This window comes from Triticum urartu, chromosome 4A (genome assembly GCF_056163025.1).
Source record: "Triticum urartu cultivar PI428250 chromosome 4A, HENAU_Tu73, whole genome shotgun sequence".
NCBI lineage: Eukaryota > Viridiplantae > Streptophyta > Magnoliopsida > Poales > Poaceae > Triticum > Triticum urartu.
Window position 1 is genome coordinate 562626833 of NC_141876.1, and position 20774 is coordinate 562647606.

The 20774-nt window shown below is 42.4% G+C and overlaps 1 protein-coding gene across 2 annotated transcripts; it reads left to right on the forward strand.

Annotated features, from left to right (window-relative positions):
* Window positions 1–16685: 16685 nt before the first annotated feature.
* On the forward strand, window positions 16686–20079 carry LOC125554213 (uncharacterized). Of its 2 annotated transcripts, XR_015601609.1 has the most exons (8): window positions 16686–17200; window positions 17306–17468; window positions 17551–17734; window positions 17910–18008; window positions 18088–18229; window positions 18399–18601; window positions 19101–19166; window positions 19850–20079. XR_015601609.1 is itself a non-coding variant. In XM_048717797.2 (7 exons), the coding sequence occupies exons 4-7, from the start codon at window positions 18187–18189 to the stop codon at window positions 19928–19930; spliced, it is 393 nt and encodes a 130-aa protein (XP_048573754.2). In that variant the 5' UTR covers window positions 16689–17200; window positions 17306–17468; window positions 17551–18008; window positions 18088–18186; the 3' UTR covers window positions 19931–20079. The 2 variants fall into 2 exon arrangements, 1 of the variants encoding a protein (XP_048573754.2); XM_048717797.2 differs by having other exon boundaries at window positions 16689–17200; window positions 17551–18008.
* The last annotated feature ends 695 nt before the right edge of the window (window positions 20080–20774 follow it).

Here is a 20774-nt window from a genome sequence, read left to right on the forward strand (position 1 = left end):
CTTTTAGTACGCTCTTGGCCCATCTGACACGGAACATCGGGACCTTCTCTCTAGCGTAGCTTAGCTCCCAGATCTCCTCGATCCTTCCATAGTATCTGTCCTTGTCGTTACCGGTGTAGGATTCCATTGTTACCCCGGAGTTCTGATAACCATCTCTCTTCTTGTCCTTTTCCTCGGTGTAGAATGTGTAGCCGTTGATATCGTACGCCTCATAGGTCATCAGGTTGTTCTCGGCGCCCTGTGACAAGGCGAATATGAGTTGTTCTTCCGCGGAAGAATCCTCATGTAAAGGGTATGACAGAAGCTTCTGCTTGAACCAACACGTGAAACATGAGTTGTGCTCTTTGATTATATCTCCGTCCATCCTCTGTTGGCCTCGGTCATTGTACGTCTTCTCAATAAAGGTTTTGTGCTCTACCACCCAAGGATCGACCACGTCTATGTGTTGTAGCGCGACTAGGTTTGCTCTTTCAAAGTCGGCGAGTCGACCCTCGAAGTCGACATGCATTTCGCGGCGACCCTCACGGTGACCCCATCTAGCGAGCCTGCCGAGGTGCCTGTTGATGGGCAGACCAACAGGGTTCTCGATGCCTAGATAATTCATGCAGTAGGAGATGCACTCTTCCGTCAGAAAGCCCCTGGCTATACTTCCCTTTGGACGTGACATGTTGCGAACGTATCCTTTGATGACACCATTCATCCTTTCGAACGGCATCATGCTGTGCAGGAACGTCAGCCCGAGTTGGATGATATCCTCCACGATATGGACCAACAGATGCACCATAACGTCGAAGAATGCGGGCGGGAAGTACATCTCAAGCTCGCATAGTATCACCACGATCTCTTCCTGTAGCCTTCTAAGTTGCCTCACGCTAATCGACTTCCGAGAGATGACGTCGAAAAAGTTGCACAGGCCAAATAGCGTTTCACGGACGTGCGCGTCCATGATCCCACGGATTGCAACTGGAAGTATCTGCGTCATCAGCACGTGACAGTCGTGAGACTTCATCCCGCTGAACTTCTGCTTCGCTGGGTCTAGGTATCTGCTTATCTTCCGCGCGTAACCGTAAGCAAGTTTTACTCCTACGAGGCAGGTGAAAAACTGCTCGATCTCCTCCTGACTTAGAGTGAAGCACGCGGGAGGGTAGTCACTTTCGGTCTTCTTGGCCTTTTTGCCTTTGCGACGAGTTTCTGTGTCCTGCTTCGCCTCATCATCATCATCATCATTAGCGTGAAGCTCCTGTCTGATGCCCATTGATTTCAAGTCTGCCCTTGCTTTCGGCCCATCTTTGGTCCTCTCTGGCATGTTGAGCAGGGTACCAAGCAGACTCTCGCACACGTTCTTCGTGATATGCATGGCATCAAGGCTGTGAGGCACACGGTGGATCTTCCAGTACGGCAAGTCCCAGAAAACAGACCTCGTTTTCCATACCTTCAGCAGCGGCTCTGGCGCCTTTCGCTTCTTTCCCGGCTTTGGCGCCTTTTGCTTCTTTCCCGGCAGTGGGCAATCTTTCCAATTTTTCAACAGCTCGTCTATTTCCTCGCCGCTCCTCGTACGCGGGCGTTTTAGGGGTTCAGTTTCACCATCGAACAGATCCTTGCGTTTCCTCCACGGGTCATCGTCGCGAATCCACCTTCGATGTCCCATGAACACGGTTTTCGAAGATCCGGGATCTCTATCTAGCTGGCGATACGTTGTGTCATCCATGTACCTTACGCATCCAGAAAATCCGTGGACTACCTGCCCCGCGAGATATTCATAACCGAGATAGTCGTGCACCGTCGCGAGCAGTGCAGCTCTCATAGGGAAATATTCTTTCTCTGTGGTGTCCCATGTATTGGCTGGCATTTTCCACAACGTGTCTAGCTCCTCTTTCAGCAGCCCCAGATACAGATTGATGTTGTTCCCTGGTTGTTTCGGCCCTTCAATTAGCATACTCATGTGAATGTACTTCCTCTTCATGCACAACCAGGGGGGAAGGTTGTACATCCACACAAACACAGGCCACGTGCTATGTGTGCTTCTCTGGCTGCCAAACGGATTGACTCCATCGGTGCTCGCGCCCAGCACGATGTTCCTTGGATCCTTCCCAAATTCTGGGTATTCGAAGTTCAACGCTTGCCACTGGCTCGCATCCTTAGGGTGACTCAGCATCTTGTCTTTTTTATTTATCTCCGGATCATTTCCGTCATCTTCCGCTTCTTCTCCTCCCTATCCGCGTGCCAACGCAGGAGCTTTGCTACCTTAGGGTTCGCGAAATACCGCTGCAGATGAGGAGTGATCAGAAAGTACCACACCGATTTTCGAGGAGCTTTCTTCCTCTTCTTGTATCGAGTGACGCCGCACACCGGACATATGGTAGACTCCGCGTGCTCATCCCAATAAATGATGCAATTGTTCATGCACACATGGTATTTCACGTGCGGTAAATCCAATGGACACACGATTTTCTTCGCCTCCTCAAAACTGGTCAGGCACTTGTTCCCCTTGGGAAGACGTTCGTGCCAGAATGACATGTTCTCGTCGAAGCATGCGTCGGTCATTTTGTGTTTTACCTTCATCTCCAGAGCCATGAGCGTTACTTTCAGGCGGGTATCCTCGGGCCTGCATCCTTCATACAATGGAGTAACCGCGTCTATCTCCAGTTGATCCAGCTTGGCTTTCTCTCAGGCAGCAGCTCTTGCGTTATCCGTCTGCTTGAGAAGAAGCTCTTGAATATGAGGGTCCTGCACCCAGCCTCCATCGTCGTCTGCTCCGGCATCTTCATCTTCATGATCGTGCGCTTCGTCTTGATCTTCCTCATCATCATGTACGACATCTTCTACATGATGACTGTGTATAGCATCACGGTCGTGATCATGTCCTGGAGATTCTTCGTCTTCTCGCCCGTCCTCGCCACGGTGGTACTTGTCTTGTTGCCCTTCCTCATTTCTTGCCCGGCCCCCATGGACGACTTCATAGTCATCTTCATCACCTTGCCACCGATAGCCATCCATGAAACCACGCAAGAGCAGGTGGTCCCGCACCTGCCCGGAATCCGGGTCCGCAATAAGGCTCTTCAGCTTGCATCTTTGACACGGACATCTTATCTCCGTCTCGTTCTTTTGAAGCATCTCGGCCTTCGCGGAGCTCAAAAACCTATTCACGATGCCTTCGGTCATCATGCGGACCATGGTCGCCTGTGGGGTAGAGCAAAACGATATTTTAGAACCAAGAAAAAATTTGGCATGACCTTCCCTAAAAATAGGACCAAAAAGAATGCATAGTGCCAAAATTCTCGCCGAAACGGAAATGAATCAACATTCCGGCAAAATATTGGCAACTATCGCATTTCAAATACCGGTACCTGAAAACACAAACATATATGCAAAACCACAAACACATGCAACACCACAAACATATATAGATCTAGCTAGGCCACAAAAAGTGCATGTGCACGTTGTTGGAGCGAGCTAGGAAGAAAAAAAGTAGATCTACATCATGAAGATAGCTTTCCCCTTACTTACCTATCAAAAAAAAAGGTAATTTCACCACTTAATTTTTATGAATCTATGGTGGAAATGAGGTGAGGAGGAGGAGGCAGCCGAAAGCTTGGAGAAGGAGGTGGAGGGAATGAAGTGGGGAAAGTGAGTGGGTAGGTGTGGGGCTGTCCAAAATATCTTGTTGGGGTCCCAGGTTACTAATGGCGCACCACCTGCAAATGCGCCATTAGTAACACTGGTTACTAATGGCGCACCTGCAGGTGGTGCGCCATTAGTAGTTTTGCAGAAAAGTAAAAAATATATATATATATATATATATATACTAATGGCGCACTTTTACAGGGTGCGCCATTAGTAGTTTAAACTAGTAATGGCGCACTGTGAGGCGGTGCGCCATTAGTAGTTTTGCAAAAAAAAGAATAAAAAAATTCGGTACTGGCGCACTCCATGTCTGGTGCGCCATTACTAGTTGGAACTAGTAATGGCGCACTTCGGTAGGATGCGCCATTAGTATGTATGTAAAAATGAAAAAAAAATTATCACTAGTGGCGCACCTGTTTTCTGGTGCGCCATTAGTGTCTTCCACACTAATGGCGCATCACCAACTGGTGCGCCATTAGTATATAGTAGTGGCGTACTACTTCCCTGGTGCGCCATTAGTGTCAATCCTATCTATAGCCCTTTTCCTAGTAGTGGATAGAACAACTGCTAGCTAATCCTTATGCGGGGGATGGAATTGAACATCCTGATATGCACTTGATATATGTCGCACAAATTTGTGGATTGTTTAAGCTTGCAGGTTTACCCGGAGATGAGGTGATGCGAAAGGTTTTCCCTTTATCTCTGAAGGAAAAAGCATTGGCATGGTATAGGCTATGCGATGATATTGGATCATGGAATTGGAATCGTTTGAAATTGGAGTTCCACCAAAAAATTTATCCTATGCATCTAGTTCATCGTGATCGGAATTATATGTACAATTTTTGGCCTCGTGAAGGAGAAAGTATGGCTCTAGCTTGGGGGAGGCTTAAGTCAATGTTATATTCATGCCCCAACCATGATCTCTCAAGAGAAATTATTATCCAGAATTTTTATGCTCGGCTCTCTCGTAATGATCAAACCATGCTTGATACTTCCTGTGCTGGTTCGTTTACGAAGAAGGCTATTGAATTCCGGTGGGATCTTTTGGAAAGAATTAAACACAACTGTGAAGATTGGGAACTCGACGAAGGTAAAGAGTCAGGTATTAAACTTAAGTATGATTGTGTTGAATCTTTTATGGATACTGATGCTTTTCAAAAGTTTAGCACTATATATGGACTAGACTCTGAGATAGTAGCCTCCTTTTGTGAATCATTTGCTACTCATGTTGAACTCCCTAAAGAGAAGTGGTTTAGATATCACCCACCTATTAAAGAAGAAATTAAAGAACCAGTACTAGTTAAAGAAGAAACTATACTTTATAATGTTGATCCAGTTATTCCTTCTGCTTATATTGAGAAACCCCCTTTTCCTGTTAGGATAAAGGATCATGCTAAAGTTTCAATTGTAGTTAACAAAAGCTATCTTAGAACACCTAAACCTGATGAACAAATTAAAGTAGAACCTAGCGTTGCTATGGTTAAAGATCTATTGGAAGAAGATATGGAAGGGCATGTTATTTACTTCTGTGAAGAAGCTGCTAGAATTGCTAAACCTGATGGAAAAGACAAAAATAGACCTTTCATTGGCATGCCTATTATTTCAGTTAAAATAGGAGATCACTGTTATCATGGTTTATGTGATATGGGTGCTAGTGTGAGTGCTATTCCTTACACTCTATATCAAGAAATTATAAATGACATAGCACCTGCTGAGTTAGAAGACATAGATGTTACTATTAAACTTGCTAATAGAGACAACATATCACCTTGTGGGATCATTAGAGATGTTGAAGTCTTGTGTGGGAAAATAAAATATCCTACTGATTTTCTTGTTCTTGGACCCCGCAAGATGACTTCTGTCCCATTATCTTTGGTAGACCTTTCTTGAACACAGTTAAAGCTAAGATAGATTGTAAGAAACAAACTATGGGTGTTAGCTTTGGTGATGAGTCTCATGAGTTTAATTTTTCCAAGTTTAGTAGAAATCATCATGAAAAAAGAATTGCCTAGTAAGGATGAATTAATTGGTATTGCTTCTATTGCTATGCCACCTACTGATCCTTTAGAACAATATTTGCTAGACCGTGAAAATTATTTACATATGCATGAAAGAAATGAAATAGATAAGATTTTCTTTGAACAATGTCCTCTGCTTAAACACAATTTGCCTATTGAAACTCTGGGAGGTCCTCCTCCACCTAAAGGTGATCCTGTGTTTGAAGTAAAACAATTGCCAGATGCTACCTCTAGAGCTTGTGTTGGTTTTTCCCTTGAAGACGAAAGGGTGATGCAGCAAAGTAGCATAAGTATTTCCCTCAGTTTTGAGAACCAAGGTATCAATCCAGTAGGAGGTAACACACAAGTCTCCAGTACCTGCACAAACAAACAAGAACCTCGCAACCAACGCGATAAAGGGGTTGTCAATCCCTTCACGGTCACTTACGAAAGTGAGATCTGATAGAGATAATAAGATAAATATTTTTGGTATTTTTATTATATAGATTGGAAAATAAAGACTGCAAAGTAAACAAGTAAGGAAATAGCAAGTAGATGGGAAAATAATATGATGGAAGATAGACCCGGGGGCCATAGGTTTCACTAGTGGCTTCTCTCGAGAGCATAAGTTTTCTATGGTGGGTGAACAAATTACTGTTGAGCAATTGACAGAATTGAGCATAGTTATGAGAATATCTAGGCATGATCATGTATATAGGCATCACGTCAAATTACTGTCGAGCAATTGATAGAAAAGCAAATAATTATGAGAATATCTAGGTGAGGGAGTCCTGGATTAGGGGGTGTCCGGATAGCCGGACTATACCTTCGGCCGGACTCCTGGACTATGAAGATACAAGATTGAAGACTTCGTCCCGTGTCCGGAAGGGACTTTCCTTGGCGTGGAAGGCAAGCTTAGCGATACGGATATGTAGATCTCCTACCATTGTAACCGACTCAATGTAACCCTAGCCCTCTCCGATGTCTATATAAACCGGAGGGTTTTAGTCCGTAGGAACAATCATACCATAGGCTAGCTTCTAGGGTTTAGCCTCTCTGATCTCGTGGTAGATCTACTCTTGTACTACCCATATCATCAATATTAATCAAGCAGGACATAGGGTTTTACCTCCATCAAGAGGGCGCGAACCTGGGTAAAACATCGTGTCCCCTGCCTCCTGTTACCATCCGGCCTAGACGCATAGTTCGGGACCCCCTACCCGAGATCCGCCAGTTTTGACACCGACACTAGGCATGATCATGTATATAGGCATCATGTCCGCGACAAGTAGACCAAAATGATTTTGCATCTACTACTATTACTCCACACAACGATTGCTATCCAGCATGCATCTAGAGTATTAAGTTCATAAGAACAGAGTAACACATTAGGCAAGATGACATGATGTAGAGGGATAAACTCAAGCAACATGACATAAACCCCATATTTTTATCCTTGATGGCAACAATACAATACGTGCCTTGCTGCCCCTGCTGTCACTGGGAAAGGACACCACAAGATTGAACCCAAAGCTAAGCACTTCTCCCATTGCAAGAAAGATCAATCTAGTAGGCCAAACCAAACTGATAATTCGAAGAGACTTGCAAAGATATTAAATCATGCATAAAAGATTTTAGAGAAGAATCAAATATTGTTCATAGATAATCTTGATCATAAACTCACAATTCATCGGATCTCAACAAACACACCACAAAAAGAGTTACATCAAATAGATCTCCAAGAGAATCAAGGAGAACTTTGTATTGAGATCCAAAGAGAGAGAAGAAGCCATCTAGCTAATAACTATGGGCCCGAAGGTCTGTGGTAAACTACTCACACATCATTGGAGAGGCCATGGAGTTGATGTAGAGGCCCTCCGTGATCGATTCCCCCTCCGACGGAGCGCCGGAAATGGCCCCAAGATGGGATCTCACGGGTACAGAAGGTTGCGGCAGTGGAAATAGGGTTTCGTGGTGCTCTTGGATGTTTTCGGGGTATATGGTTATATATAGGAGGAAGAAGTACGTTGGTGGAGCTGCGAGGGCCCATGAGGATGGGAGGCGCGCCTACCCCCCTGGGCGTGCCCTCCTGCCTCGTGGCCTCCTCGCTTCTTTCTTGACGTCCACTCCAAGTCTCATGGATCACGTTTGTTCCAAAAATAACTCTCCCAAAGTTTCATTCCGTTTGGATTCCGTTTGATATTCCTTTTCTGCGAAACACTGAAATAGGCAAAAAACAACAATTTGCACTGGGCCTTTGGTTAGTAGGTTAGTCCCAAAAATAATATAAAAGTGCATAACAAAGCTCATTAAACATCCAAAATAGATAATATAATAACATGGAACAATAAAAAATTATAGATACGTTGGAGACGTATCAAGCATCCCCAACTTTAATTCCTGCTCGTCCTCGAGTAGGTAAATGATAAAAACAAAATTTTTGATGTGGAATGCTACCTAGCATAATTATCAATGTAATTTTCTTTATTGTGGCATGAATGTTCATATCCGAAAGATTCAAGACAAAAGTTTAATATTGACATAAAAATAATAATACTTCAAGCATACTAACAAAGCAATCTTGTCTTCTCAAAACAACATGGCCAAAGAAATTTATCCCTACAAAATCATATAGTCTGGCTATGCTCTATCTTCATCACACAAAGTATTTAAATCATGCACAACCTTGATGACAAGCCAAGCAATTGTTTCACACTTTTGATGTTCTCAAACTTTTTCGATCTTCACGCAATACATGAGTGTGAGCCATGGATATATCACTATAGGTGGAATAGAATGGTGGTTGTGGAGAAGACAAAAAGGAGAAGATAGTCTCACATCAACTAGGCGTATCAACGGGCTATGGAGATGCCCATCAATAGATATCAATGTGAGTGAGTAGGGATTGCCATGCAACTGATGCACTAGAGCTATAAGTGTATGAAAGCTCAACAAAAGAAACTAAGTAGGTGTGCATCCAACTTGCTTGCTCACGAAGACCTAGGGCATTTTGAGGAAGCCCATCATTGGAATATACAAGCCAAGTTCTATAATGTAAAATCCCCACTAGTATATGAAAGTGACAACATAGGAGACTCTCTATCTTGAAGATCTTGGTGCTACCTTTGAAGCACAAGTGTGGTAAAAGGATAGTAACATTGTCCCTTCTCTCTTTTTCTCTCATCATTTTTTTATTTGGGCCTTTTTATTTTTTTATGGCCTCTTTTTTTTCTTTTTTTTCCGGAGTCTCATCCCGACTTGTGGGGGAATCATAGTCTCCATCATCCTTCCCTCACATGGGACAATGCTCTAATAATGATGAGCATCACACTTTTATTTACTTACAACTCGATTCTTAGAATAAAATATGACTCTATGTGAATGCCTCTGGCGGTGTACCGGAATGTGCAATGACTCATGAGTGACATGTATGAAAGAATTAAGAATGGTGGCTTTGCCACAAATACGATGTCAACTACATGATCATGCAAAGCACTATGACAATGATGGAGCGTGTCATAATAAATGGAACGGTGGAAAGTTGCATGGCAATATATCTCGGAATGGCTATGGAAATGCCATAATAGGTAGGTATGGTGGCTGTTTTGAGGAAGGTATATGGTGGGTTTATGATACCGGCGAAGGTTGCGCGGTACTAGAGAGGCTAGCAATGGTGGAACGGTGAGAGTGCGTATAATCCATGGACTCAACATTATTCATAAAGAACTCACATACGTATTGCAAAAATCTATTAGTTATCTAGACAAAGTACTACGTGAATGCTCCTAGGGGGATAGATTGGTAGGAAAAGATCATCGCTCGTCCCCGACCGCCACTCATAAGGAAGACAATCAATAAATAAACCATGCTCCGACTTCATCACATAATGGTTCACCATACGTGCATGCTACGGGAATCACATACTTTAACACAAGTATCTCTCAAATTCACAACTACTCAACTAGCATGACTCTAATATCACCATCTTCATATCTCAAAACAATCATCAAGTATCAAACTTCTCATAGTATTCAATGCACTTTTTATGAAAGTTTCTATTATACCCATCTTGGATGCCTATCATATTATGACAAATTTTATAGCCAAAGAAAATTACCATGCTATTCTATAAGACTCTCAAAATAATATAAGTTAAGCATGAGAGATCAATAATTTCTATAAAATAAAACCACCACCGTGCTCTTAAAGATATAAGTGAAGCACTAGAGCAAAACTATCTAGCTCAAAAGATATAAGTGAAGCACATAGAGTATTCTAATAAATTACGATTCATGTGTGTCTCTCCCAAAAGGTGTGTACAGAAAGTATGATTGTGGTAAACTAAAAAGAAAAGACTCAAGAGGAAAACACATATCATGTGGTGAACAAAAATATAGCATCAAGTAAAGTTACCGATGGACGAAGACGAAAGAGGGGATGCCTTCCGAGGCATCCCCAAGCTTAGGCTTTTGGTTGTCCTATAATTTTACCTTGGGGTGCCTTGGGAATCCCCAAGATTAGGCTCTTGCCACTCCTTATTCCATAATCCATCAAATCTTTACCCAAAACTTGAAAACTTCACAACACAAAACTCAACAGAAAATCTCATGAGCTCCGTTAGTATAAGAAAACAAACCACCACTTCAAGGTACTGTAATGAACTCATTCTTTATTTATATTGGTGTTAAACCTACTGTATTCTAACTTTGCTATGGTTCATACCCCCTGATACTAGCCATAGATTCATTAAAATAAGCAAACAACACGCGAAAAACAGAATCTGTCAAAAACAGAACAGTCTATAGTAATCTGTAGGTTCCTAATACTTCTGTAACTCCAAAAATTCTGAAATAAATTGGTTAACGTGAGGACTTTGTCTATTAATCAACTGAAAAAATAATCAACCTAATCGCACTCTCCAGTAAAAAATGGCAGCAAATCTCGTGAGTGCTAAAGTTTCTATTTTTTATAGCAAGATCGCAAAGACTTCCCCCAAGTCTTCCCAAAGGTTCTACTTGGCACAAACACTAATTAAAACACAAAAACACAATCATAACATAATCTAGATGATTTTTTTATTGACTAACAATAAGGAAAAATATTGGGTTGTCTCCCAGCAAGCGCTTTTCTTTAAAGCCTTTTAGCTAGGCATTGATAATTTTAATGGTGCTCATATGAAATAGAAGAATTGAAGCGCAAAGAGAGCATCATAAAACATGTGACAAACACAGTTAAGTCTAACATACTGCCCATGCATAGGTATTTTATAATCAAACAAATTATCAAGGCGAACAAAAACTAGCATATGCAAGGAAGTGGAAAGAAACAATAGCAATCTCAACATAACGAGAGGTAATTTGGTAACATGAAAATTTCTACAACCATATTTTCCTGTCTCATAATAATTACATGTAGGATCATAAGAAAATTAAAAAAACATAGCTATCACAAAACATATTCTTAACACGATCCACATGTATGCAACGTTGGCACTCCTCTAAAATAGTGGGATTAACATTAACTAAAGTCATGACCTCTCCAAACCCACTTTTATCAAAAACTTCATAAGATTGAACATTCTCCAAATATGTGGGATATAAAGTTGACAGTCTTCCAAAACCACTTTCAATATTATTGCAAACATTATAGTCAATCTCATTTTCATCATGGGGCTTAAATAAATTTTCAAGATCAAAAGAAGAATCACCCCAATCATGATCATTGCAACAAGTAGTAGACATAGCAAAACTAACATCCCCAAGCTTAGGGTTTTGCATATTATAAGAACAATTGACATTAATAGAATTTATACTATCATCATTGCAATCATGCTTTTTATTCAAAGATCCATCGTGAATCACTCCATAAAGTACTTCATCACAATTTTCAGATTCACGAATTTCAAGCAAAACTTCATAAAGATAATCTAGTGCACAAAACTCACTAGCAATTGGTTCATCATAAATGGATCTCTTAAAAAGATTAGCAAGCGGATGAGGATCCATAGATCTTAGGTTCTCTGTTTAGCAATAAATAAACAACTATTCCAACCAAACGAGCCATGTAAGACATCAAAACAAATGAAAAGACGAACAGAAGAAGGGTGAATAAAACGGCAAGGGTGAAGTGGGGGAGAGGAAAACGAGAGGAAAATGGCAAATAATGTAATGCGAGGGACAAGAGTTTGTGATGGGTACTTGGTATGGGCACAAGAAATCCACATGTTGGCGGGAGATCAAAGCTTGACTTGACTTGGTGAAAACCTCCCCGGCAACGGCCCCAGAAATCCTTCCTGCTACTCTTGAGCTTGAGTTGGTTTTCCCCTTGAAGAGGAAAGGGTGATGCAGCAAAATAGTGTAAGTATTTCCCTCAGTTTTGAGAACCAAGGTATCAATCCAGTAGGAGGTAACACACAAGTCTCCAGTACCTGCACAAACAAACAAGAACCTCGCAACCAACGCGATAAAGGGGTTGTCAATCCCTTCACGGTCACTTACGAAAGTGAGATATGATAGAGATAATAAGATAAATATTTTTGGTATTTTTATTATATAGATTGGAAAATAAAGATTACAAAGTAAACAAGTAAGGAAATAGCAAGTAGATGGGAAATAATATGATGGAAGATAGACCCAGGGGCCATAGGTTTCACTAGTGGCTTCTCTCAAGATAGCATAATCTACGGTGGGTGAAAAAATTACTGCCGAGCAATTGATAGAAAAGCGAATAATTATGAGAATATCTAGGCATGATCATGTATATAGGAATCACGTCCGCGACAAGTAGACCGAAACGATTCTGCATCTACTACTATTACTCCACACATCGACCGCTATCTAGCATGCATCTAGAGTATTAAGTTCATAAGAACAGAGTAACGCATTAGGCAAGATGACATGATGTAGAGGGATAAACTCAAGCAATATGACATAAACCCCATCTTTTATCCTCGATGGCAACAATACAATACGTGCCTTGCTGCCCTTGCTATCACTGGGAAAGGACACCGCAAGATTGAACCCAAAGCTAAGCACTTCTCCCATTGCAAGAAAGATCAATCTAGTAGGCCAAACCAAACTGATAATTCGAATAGACTTGCAAAGATATTAAATCATGCATAAAAGATTTCAGAGAATAATCAAATATTGTTCATAGATAATCTTGATCATAAAATCACAATTCATCGGATCTCGACAAACACACCGCAAAAAGAGTTACATCGAATAGATCTCCAAGAGAATCGAGGAGAACTTTGTATTGAGATCCAAAGAGAGAGAAGAAGCCATATAGCTAATTACTATGGACCCGAAGGTCTGTGGTAAACTACTCACACATCATCGGAGAGGCCATGGAGTTGATGTAGAAGCCCTCCGTGATCGATTCCCCCTCCAGCGGAGCGCCGGAAAAGGCCCCAAGATGGGATCTCACGGGTACACACTACAAGAAATATGTCATGTAGTGACCTTCTGTCAGTGACCCTAGAAGAAATGGTCATAGATCTGTGAGCATTTCAGACCAATTGGTCAAAAGCTGTTCGAGGGGCTCCAAACCCTAAACCATTGCGACCATTTTGGTCAGAAAGGTCGTAATTTCCTTACATGAAATGGTCATAAAGCAAACAACGCTAGTCTGCTGCCTTATTTCTAGTTATTAACGACCAATATAGATGGTCATAGCCTTGTAAATTGTGGTGGGTTGCTATGACTAGGCGCCACCTCATCAGTTTTGCCTATGTGTCATGTCCATGTGGCAGTTTTTGCCCTAGGTTGTGAAGCAACCTATATTTTTGTCATTCCCAAAATTCCCAAAAAAATCTCATAAATTCTTTGGGTCATATCATCGTCAAATATGTAAAAACCTTCCTTGCCTAGTTCAAAAATAATTCAAAAATATTCATTTTCCTATTCTGTTCAAAACAACAGTTTGTGAAGGAAGTACCACTTTGGCATGTCCAAATAGTATCCATTTTCTACAGTGCTTTCCTATGCCCAAATAACCATCCTCCACCAAATGCCAGCTCAATCCATTCATTATTTTGAGCCGAGCTTCAACATTCGTAGTTATGTCCAGTGTGGTAGTTTGCAAAGCAAGTACCACCTAGGCTCCTCCTTTTGAGCTGAAAATTTGTGAAGACGGTCTTCTTAGTAACTGATCATCCTCAGCCAAAACTCACGCCCATTAGCCATGTACATTTCCCGTACCACTAATCAAACACTTGGCTGCTAATTCATGTTTGAGCATCGATCGGTCTCCTCGTGAGAATCTTATGTTGTAATTTTATTCCTAGAACCTACCTGGGGAGTGCCCAAGCCGCTAGACATGCCTAGGCTGCCCAGAACACATGGCAACACCACGGTCACGCGGTGACCATGCGGCGGGCATGCGAGTTTACACGCTCTAGAGTTGGGGGCCTCGGCCACCGCCCAAACCTCGACGTATCGCCATCAAACCATGTATTTATGATTAAATAGGTAATTATGTAATTATAAATGATTTTTGGAAAAAATAAATAGTAAACTACGAGGCAGCTGCAGTTCAAATTTGACCCGCTTTCAACTGAATCGGCGGAAATTTGTCTTTTTCACGAGAGGTGGATCAAGAAAATTTACACCCAACCAATTTGTAAATTGTGTATTAAATATGTCCTAGTATTTTAGAAAATTGATTTGGTCCAATTTTGCAACAATTATTTGGGAGGTCCTTCACAAAAAAACCTCCTTTTGGGCACTCGAAAAATGGAAAATGGTTTTTTCGTCCAAAGAAAATGAAAACTTCCTTAGGCAACATTGTTTTCCATTCCAATATGCACCCTTGTGCACAATATGAGATCATTTGAACAAACTATGCCATGAATGTGACCATAGGATTGATCATTTGGCTTGAAAGCCATGCATCCTCACGCATGATAGCTCATTTCTGATAACACTTTTTTTAAAAGAATTGCCGTATTACAAGTTTATTATTTTTCCTGGTAACTTGGTCATATATAATGACACAATGCGAAGGTTTTCCAATTTTTTGATTTTTTTGAATTTTTTATGCCCATTTCAAAATGCGGTCAAAACAGCGGGAATGACCGTTCGTAGCTAGTGGTTGAATCTTGGAATTTTTTTGGTGTTTCTCTGATTAAATAGATACTTATGTACCTAAAAATGATTTTTAGAAAAAATAAAGAACAAACTACAAGGCAGCTACAGTTCAAATTTGACCCACTACTTACTAAATCGGCGTAATTTTGTCTTTTTCACGAGAGGTGGATCAAAACTTTTTACATCCAACCATTTGGTTAATTGTGCATTAAATATGGCCTAGTATTTTATAAAAATGATTTAGTCCAATTTTGCAACAATTATTTGGGAGGTCCTTCACAAAAAACCCTCCTTCTAGGCACTCGAAAAATGGAAAATGGTTGTTTCGTCCAAAGAAAATGAAAACTTCCTTAGGCAACATTGTTTGTCATTCCAATATGCACCCTTGTGCACAATATGAGATCATTTGAACAAACTATGCCATGAATGTGACCATAGGATTGATCATTTGGCTTGAAAGCCATGAATCTTCATGCATGATAGCTCATTTTTGATAACACTCTTTTAAAAGAATTGCCGTATTACAAGTTTATTATTTTTCCTGGTAACTTGGTCATATATAATGACACAATGCGAAGGTTTTCCAATTTTTTGATTTTTTTATGCCCGTTTCAAAATGCGGTCAAAACGGCGGGAATGACCGTTCCTAGCTAGTGGTTGAATCTTGGAATTTTTTTGGTGTTTCTCTGATTAAATAGATACTTATGTAACTAAAAATGATTTTTGGAAAAAAATAAAGAGCAAACTACAAGGCAGCTACAGTTCAAATTTGACCCGCTTCCAGCTAAATCGGCAGAATTTTGTCTTTTTCACGAGAGGTGGATCAAAACTTTTTACACCCAACCATTTGGTTAATGGTGCATTAAATATGGCCTAGTATTTTATAAAAATGATTTGATCCAATTTTGCAACAATTATTTGGGAGGTTCTTCACAAAAAAAACCTCCTTTCGGGCACTCGGAAAATGGAAAATGAATTTTCCGTGCAAAGAAAATGAATACTCCCTTAGGCAACATTGTTTGGAATTCCAAGATGCACCCTTGTGCACAATATAAGATCATTTGAATAAACTATGCCATGAATGTGGCCATAATATTGATCATTTGGCTTGAAAGCCATGAATCTTCACGCATGATAGCTCGTTTTTGAGAACACTTTTTTTAAAATAATCGCTGTATTACAAGTTTATTATTTTTCCTGGGAACTTGGCCACATATAATGACACAATGCGAAGGTTTCTCAATTTTTTGATTTTTTTTTGAATTTTTTATGCGCGTTTCAAAATGGGTCAAAACGGCGGGAATGACCGTTCCTAGCTAGTGGTTGAATCTTGGATTTTTTTGGTGTTTCTCTGATTAAATAGATACTTATGTACCTAGAAATGATTTTTGGAAAAAATAAAGAGCAAACAATAAGGTAGCTGCAGTTCAAATTTGACCTGCTTCCTACTGAATCGGCAAGAATTTGTCTTTTTCACCAGAGGTGGATCAAAAGTTTTCACACCCAACCATTTTTTCAATTGTGCATTAAATATGGCCTAGTATTTTAGAAAATATATTCGGTCCAATTTTGCAACAAATACATGATAGGCCCTTCACAAAAAAATCATTTTGGGCACTCAAAAAATGGAAAATGTTTCAAAAAAACTCATTTCTCCTAACTCTTTTAAAAGACATTTTTCTTATTTCGATTTGTCATTATTCGTGAAAACTAAGGTCAAATTGGATGACACGTGAGAAGGTATTCCATTTTATTTTTATTTTCCAGGTCATAAAATAGCCAATATGATTTAAAACTTCACTTTTAATCGATTACGACCAATTTAGATGGTTAAAATATCGTACTTATATACTGTGTTCTGATTGGTCCAGGAGCATCTCACGCGGATCGTGCCTAATAACCGTCGGATGCTCCTGGATCCAACGGCCCGCGTGTCTCACCCATGCACCCAACCCACAATGCGCACTCCTCTCTCGCGAACCCCACCCAACCCCTCGTGCCCTCCTCTCTCTCTCGAACCCTAGCGCTGCACTCCTCCCTGGCCGCCGCCACCTCCGGCGCCCTCTGTCCGGCGAGATCCCCTCCAACTCACGTCTCCACGACTCCTCCTCCTCTCTGGATCGATCACCCCAACCCACGACTCCTCCTCTCTGGATCGATCACCCCCAACCCACGACTCCTCCTCCTCCTCTCTGGATCGATCCGCAACTGCTTCCAACCCAGCCACCACCGTAGACCTTCCCCAATCCCGGCCTCCTACACGCCGAGCCGAGACGTACCCCTTCCTGCTCGATGGCTAACCCCTCCATGGCGGCCGGCGGCGGGGTGCCGTTGGCAGAGAGGGTCCGCGGCGTTGGGGCCCAGATCCGCAACCGCTTCTGCATCGGGGCACCTTCTTCCGCGTCGACGCCTACGGGAACGTGCTCTACCTCCACGCCGACGCCGCCTCGCCCCTCGCCTGGGACGTCCACCACTGGTTCCCCTGCGCTAGTAAGAAGGATTTTACTACATGTTCCTTGCTGTTTCATGAATCCACCACATGGTTCTGAACTCTGACGAACGGTGGATGGATGCTGGGTTTTCGTCGATCTGCAGGGGGAGGGAGGACGGTCCCGAGCAACCTGCAGATCATGCAGCTGCAGGCGTCCAGGAAGAAGCACAACAAGCTCGAGTTCCTCGTCCCCTGGTGGGATCTGCAACTCGGCATCTCCATCAACCAGTTCCTCTCCATCTTCGCTTGCAAGAATCCCGACTTTAGGTGACCTCCTGTCTGACGCCCTTTGCTGACCCCAAACAGTTTTCAGGTGAACTGACGGATTGTTCTGAAACTGTACGTGCAGGAACAGAGCGTTCGCGTTCCTGTTCGCCGACGGGCCAACGAGGAGCTCAGCTCGCTGCAGGCCGTCGTGTTCACCGGCTAGTCCGTCCCCTGTACCTCCAGGCAGGGCAGGTTCAGGGCTAGTGTTACTCACCGATCTACGTCTTTCAGTGTGTCTTCCATGATCTTGCCTCTGTTTTCCAATGGTACGGCTTCAGGCTCATCCCCAGTATTTCATTGTGCTGTTTCTTGAGTGCTCACTAGTTGCTAGTGTTCGACTGCTACCAGTGGGTTAAGATTAGTCTTTTATAATTGTTTTCTTGAGGATGAGTTACTGGGACTGTTCAGGCAATGACTCCAAATTATATGTGTTTTCTTGAGGTTCGGGTGGTGGACGGAGATCTGCACGAGGTGCTTGGACAGCAGATCAGCCCGGAGCTCCGGGGCCGCCTTGCCCTGTCCTGCAGCTACAGCAGCAAGGTACATGAACTAAACAGCAGTAAAATTACTCCTGTTTTTGAATGTGGACGCAGCGAGTCAGATGTGAAATGGGTTGCAGGTGTGGCTGGTCGGCGACAGGCTGACATCGCGGGAGTAGGAGAAGGCGGAGCTGGGTTGCAATAGAATCCCAACAGGACCGACGCTGAAGGGCTTGGACATGTGCTTCTTGACATTCCATTGCTTGGCAACACCTTCCAAGGGTAAAAACACCAGCACCCGCACCCTGTTTCTAGCGCCATACGAAATGGGGAATTTATTATTTTGCCTTCTGCTTACACAACACCATTATTATAGACATGACCTGTACATTGCAATCCTCCTCCATTGCTTCATATGACGCTAACTAAACCTTCTCGTTTCAACTTGCAGATAGCCATCCCACCACACCAGCATGCCCCGGCTTCGAGGGAATCGGCCACTTCACCACCGCAACGGGCAGGCTTTCCCTGCCCGCCTTTGGGCTGGCATCCTACAAGCTCCGCAACTCCCTATGGGCGTCCAACGGTGCCCCAGAGCAGGAGAGTGTCACGTCGCTGATGCAGGAGGCGGACAACTGGCTCCGCTACATACAGGTAGACCACCCGGACTTCCGGTTCTTCGTGTCCCACTTTGGCGCGACGTGGAGATGACTGCTCTGTTGTAAATTTCCTTTTTGTGTCTGTGTTAGTTATATGATGATGACTGTGTGTTGCCAAGTCTGAACTCAGCTGGCTGTGCGTTGAGCACAAGTCTGTTCTCTATGGCACATAGTGAAGCGCCCCTCTGTCGTGGGGGTTGTATCAGTTAAAAAAGGCCTGCCTGTATTGCGGGCTTTGACTGCAATTTCTTTGGTAGACAAGCATAGATATCTGACAATACCAACAAGCATGCCATGCATTGTTCAAGCTTGATTATCCACCCCTGTCTAGCTAGCAGATCATCCAAGGTTATGCTAGGTTGGTTGGTTCAATGACATCGAGGAGGGAAATAGAAATAGGAAGAATAGGGGAAGAATGAGGGAATAGGTTCTGTTTTTGTTCTGTCTTTTTTCTCTTCCTGATCTAAACATGTTGAAGGTTCTGTTTTGTGCAGGTTGCTCTCATGAGGAAAAGTTGCGGCTACAGGATGCCCTCCTCCTCTCCTCCACCCCCTGACATGGTGAGCTCCACCCCTCCTTCTACCCCTTGCAGATCTGATATGAAGTGGGCATTAGTTGCAATTGTTATGGCCACAACATAGCAGCATTGTATTGGTTCAGTTTTTATGCATAATTCGATTGTGACTGTGCTGTTTGATGCTGCTTGCCTCATCTATTTTTCATGTCTTGTGTGAAATCTGTACCCTACTAGAAGATGCCACCATCAAGTTAATAATAACACTAATGATCATTTGATTCTAGTCTAGAGATACAAATAACATTAGTTAGGTCCATGGATACATGGATGAACACACACAGCTAGCAGCCTAGTAGTGTTAGCAAAGGATGTCAGTACAATGTTTATGGCATTCATTTATATTGAAGCAAATAGTAACTAACTGTCATGGGCTTTTTATTGTGGAGCTCCATGAACTTTTTTGGTCAATTGGCTGTCCAAGTTCCTGAAGAACAAATCATACAACCATTATCTTGTTGATTGATGCAGTTTCTCACCTTTTTGCTGCAGATGTTTAGTTCCTTGCTTGATTCTGGATACTATTAAGTTGAAATAAAATTGTATGAGAAAATGATCACTAAACTAAGGAGGCATAACCTGATAATAACTTATTTTACGTTAATAGCCTACAATGTTGTCTTGGAGTTTATTGTCCAAAATAATACCTCTACTTTTTGTGTCCTTCAGGAATGCGTATCCTTCAGGACAACTCAAGCCCCTCCTCCTCTCCTGTACATGAATGTGAGATGCTGCGCATGCAAGATCTGAGCCAAATGGCATATTGTAATCTTTTATTGCTGGTTTTTATGTACGATGTCATGAAGATGTACGTTTGAAATGTTGCTTTGATAGCAAAATTGTATTCCTGTGTACATGCTGCTTTGACAGCAAAATTATGAAAATTTCTCAACAATATATATGGGAAAAATTGTATTCCTGTGTACTCTGCCTGAAAAGGCTACAGCCAACTGATGATGTTACTAGAACGTGACAACTAGGACCCATCTGACTAGTGGACCCTTCTTTTGGGGAAAAAAAGAAAAACTAAATTCGTTTAGACAAAAAGGCCACAGCCCAACAATAAAAAGGCTGCAATATTGGGCTTGGCCCATGAACCCAACCAAAAATTGACAGACAAAAAAACACAAATAGGCTGAATTGTTGGGCTAGGCCCATGTAGAAAATTGAATTGGACCGGGCTGATTCTTGTGCCACATCAGATTGCCACGTCGGATGCCTACGTGGCCTGGGGAGGCTGCTAGTGACCAAAACAAAACAATAGGCATATTTTGGTCAAAAACGTCTATGACCTTCTCTGTCGTTAGTTTCAGTTTACGACCACGAGCTTTTGACCTTCTGTTTTTGGTCACAAAAAGGTCGCAAATGAAAAACTACGACCTTTCAGTGACCAATAGTGGAGGTCACAAGATAGCATATTTCTTGTAGTAACAGAAGGTTGCGGCGGTGGAAATAGGGTTTCGTGGTGCTCCTAGATTTTTTCGGGGTATATGAGTATATATAGGAGGAAGAAGTACGTCGATGGAGCTGCAAGGGGCCCATGAGGGTGGGGGCGCACCTACCCCCCTAGCGTGCCCTCCTGCCTCGTGGCCTC